Raw genomic sequence first — 3,352 nt, forward strand, 5'->3', positions numbered from 1 at the left:
TGGTACAGATAGGAACTGGAAACAGGGAATCCAGGACAGATGATCCCTTCAGGACCAGTGCTGAGAATGGCGATACCGGGAGGGTGGGGTAGAAAGGGGGAACTGATTACAAGGATGTACATATAACCTCCTCCCTGGAGAATGGACAACAGAAAAATGGGTGAAGGGAGTGGGTAGACAGGACAAAATAATAATTTGTAAATTATCAAGGGTTCATGCGGGAGGGGGTAGCGGGCAGGGAGGGGAAAAATGAGCTGATACCAAGGGCTCAAGCAGAAAGCAAATGTTTTGAGAATGATGATGGCAACGAATATAAATGTGCTTGACACAATGGAGTATATATGGATTGTGATAAGAATTGTACGAGCCCCAAATAAAATTATTTAAAAAGAAAAAAAGTGCCGCAAAACTCAGCTTATACATGAGTATATATGGTAGCTTAAAGGGTACTTAAAAATGTATGTAATGCAAAGATTTTGCTTAACTAATTAGTTACATGTAACTTGAGTGCAGATGTATGTTCGTCTGATAACTCTACCATTTGGTGGAATGTGTTAGGGCAGGTTCATATCTGAAGGCAAACTGTATGTTACATTCTGCTTCATTACATACATTGCCACTTTCCCCAAAGGGAGACAGCGTTCTCTCTGTCATAGAGTTCTACTACTCTAGTACTTCACACAGTCTATGAGAACAGAAACATATTTAATGTGTAGTAAAACGCATGTGACTGTAAATTTCATTTTAGGGGAAATGCTGTTGAAATTAGGACGATTGAAAGAAGCCAGTGAAGTGTTCAAAAACTTGATCGACCGGAATGCAGAAAACTGGTATTATTATGAAGGCTTGGAGAAAGCTCTACAACTTAGTACGTAAAGGCCTTTCTCTTCTACTTTCTCTTAGGTAGTCGTTATGTAATAAAAATGTAATAATGTAACTTGAAGACAAGTTTTTTAGTATTAGCATTTGCTTTTTCATTTCCTTAAACTTATAGGTTAACCGTAGAAGTGAAATTTAATTTATATATTTACATTTAAGGTGTTAAATGCTTACAGGTAGCTTTAGATCCCTTGACCTATTAAAATTAAACTCTTACCAATTAGATTAACTAAATAGAGAGATGGGGGAATAAAATGAATGTTCTCCTTTTTAAAAAGAAAAGTTCCCCCCAAAAGTCATAATTCTCTAACATTGTAAAGAAGTAGAGGTTTGTTGCCCTCAACCTCAAAACGTAAGAATTGGGGCAAAGATATTTTTTTGAGTGTCTATTTTATAGCCACAGTATGAAATTTGTTCTCTTAATTTCACACTCATTTGTATAAAGCAAAATGTTATACACTTCCTATGAAGTTAGACAGACTTGGTCATGTATAAAAGTCTAGTTTATAATCTAAATCCCCACTCATATCTTTCTAATTCACTATTGTTAAAAGTAGTTAGTATTTCTAAAATTATATTTTCTCATGAATAATGATATGGCTGAAGTAATTATGAAACTGTCACTTGAACATAGTGAAACAGCAGAATTTTAAATTGAAAAGTGTACAAATGAGTACCCATATTCATTTACAGTAGTATGAGCCGTGAGAAAAACGTATTTGTTGCATTCTAATAACTGTTAAAAATGAAGCCACATTTTCTGCTTATATTTAAAATATGGTATCACAAATTGTTAAAAATTTAATGAACATTTTGTTATCACTCGTGAAATGATAACAGTTATAATACTGATTAGGCCATTACAGACAGTCCCTTGGGTTATGAATGTCTGACTTAACGAACAATTCCTGCTGGCCCTTTAATGCAGGCCTTCAACCCAGTTCTGTCTTGACCAACGAAGATAGGAATAGACCGGAATGTATACAGATGGAATGATTGTCAAGGTAATGGGAACAGAAAAAAATGGAATCTGGAATGAGACTCTGAATAAGTGTAGTGAGCCCTTTTGAGGGCCTGATATGTGAGATTATAGTATTAATTGGACTGTGGAAAGCTGCGCACATTCAAAGTCATGTGGTGAGCTGCCATCTTTGAGTCCCTGGGGCAGTGCTGTTTCAAACCCCCCCTCAACTCAAAAACCAAACTCACTGCCATTGATTCCGTGTGACTCACAGTAACCCTGTAGGACAGGTAGAGCTTCCTCTGTGGGTTTCTGATTAGAACTCTGTGCTGGAGTAGAAAGCCTTGGAGGGGCTGGTGATGTGGAACTCCTGATCATGGGGTGAGTAGCCCTACGCTTAACCACTACAATGCAGGCTTCTTCCAGTACACCACTCCCAACAAACTCTTCATCACACTACCTTCACTTGCACCTGCACCTTTTAAATCCCTGAAGAGACAGCTTTTTCTTGCACTAAACCCCAAAGCCAAAACAACCCCTGTTGTTTAGTCAGTTCCGACTCATAATGACCCTATAAGATAGGGTAGAAATGTCTCATAAGGTTTCTAAGGTTGTAAATCTTTACAGAAAGCATACTTGCTCCTTTCTCCCTTGTGGGGTCTCCGGTGGCTTGAACTTGCTGACCTTTTGATTAGCAGCTCAGTGCTTCACTCTGCACCAGCTAGGGCTCCTCCTTACAACAGAACTCACTGTCAAGACTGAATACCCACCTTTCCTGACTGACGTAGCAATTCTTAAAGACAAAGGAACAGATCTTGTTTATAACCCACGGATTGCCTGTATCTGAGAAAGAGGAGAACAGTTATGCCTAAGTTACTGATACTATAATTAATAGTAAAGGTGCTTAATGTTTTAGTAATTGAGTAGCAATATCTTTGGCTATTATAAAATGTCTTAATTACAAAACTGATTATACTACTTTATCTTTTTAGGTTCCTTAGGACCTTTTCTTCCCCATGGTAAGTTCTGGAGCTCCAATTGTGACTTTGTTTGGGTTTTGTCTTATGTCAATTTAACTACATTTATAAAACTTGTTACAGCTGGGGAGTGAGAAATTTTTTTATACTTTAAGCTTGTCATTCTCTAAGATTAGACATAAGTAATGAAGACTTTTTAAAAAATATATTTATTTTATTTTACAACAGCCTTCATGTAATAAGGGTCATTAATGAAATCTCCAAATCATAACACACTGTGAAATTATTTTTTACATATCCCAGATTTTCAAATCCAACCACATTGGAGCTCCAAAACATTATTATTGGGGGAAGGAAGGAGTTTAGACAAAATAAAATTTTACCCCTTAAACTGCAGTGTTTATAATTATAATTTTGATACTAAGCACTATATTTCATATAGAGATTGATTGTTGGCTCCAAGGGAGCTATTCTGTGACAATTGTATTTCTGTACTCTGAATGAAAATCCTCTTAAAAACTTTAGTTTTGCATTT

General features: G+C 36.5%; 1 protein-coding gene across 1 annotated transcript in view; it reads left to right on the plus strand.

Moving 5' to 3' along the window:
- NAA16 (N-alpha-acetyltransferase 16, NatA auxiliary subunit) overlaps window positions 1-3,352 on the plus strand; it is a 100,962-nt gene that overhangs the window by 46,760 nt on the left and 50,850 nt on the right. The window contains exons 6-7 of the mRNA XM_045287090.1: window positions 749-868; window positions 2,833-2,859. Coding sequence (XP_045143025.1) covers window positions 749-868; window positions 2,833-2,859 — 147 coding nt within the window. The remainder of the gene's footprint in view (window positions 1-748; window positions 869-2,832; window positions 2,860-3,352) is intronic.

Source organism: Echinops telfairi, unplaced genomic scaffold (genome assembly GCF_000313985.2).
Source record: "Echinops telfairi isolate 266 unplaced genomic scaffold, ASM31398v2 ScPeMD7_11;HRSCAF=52, whole genome shotgun sequence".
Lineage (NCBI taxonomy): Eukaryota > Metazoa > Chordata > Mammalia > Afrosoricida > Tenrecidae > Echinops > Echinops telfairi.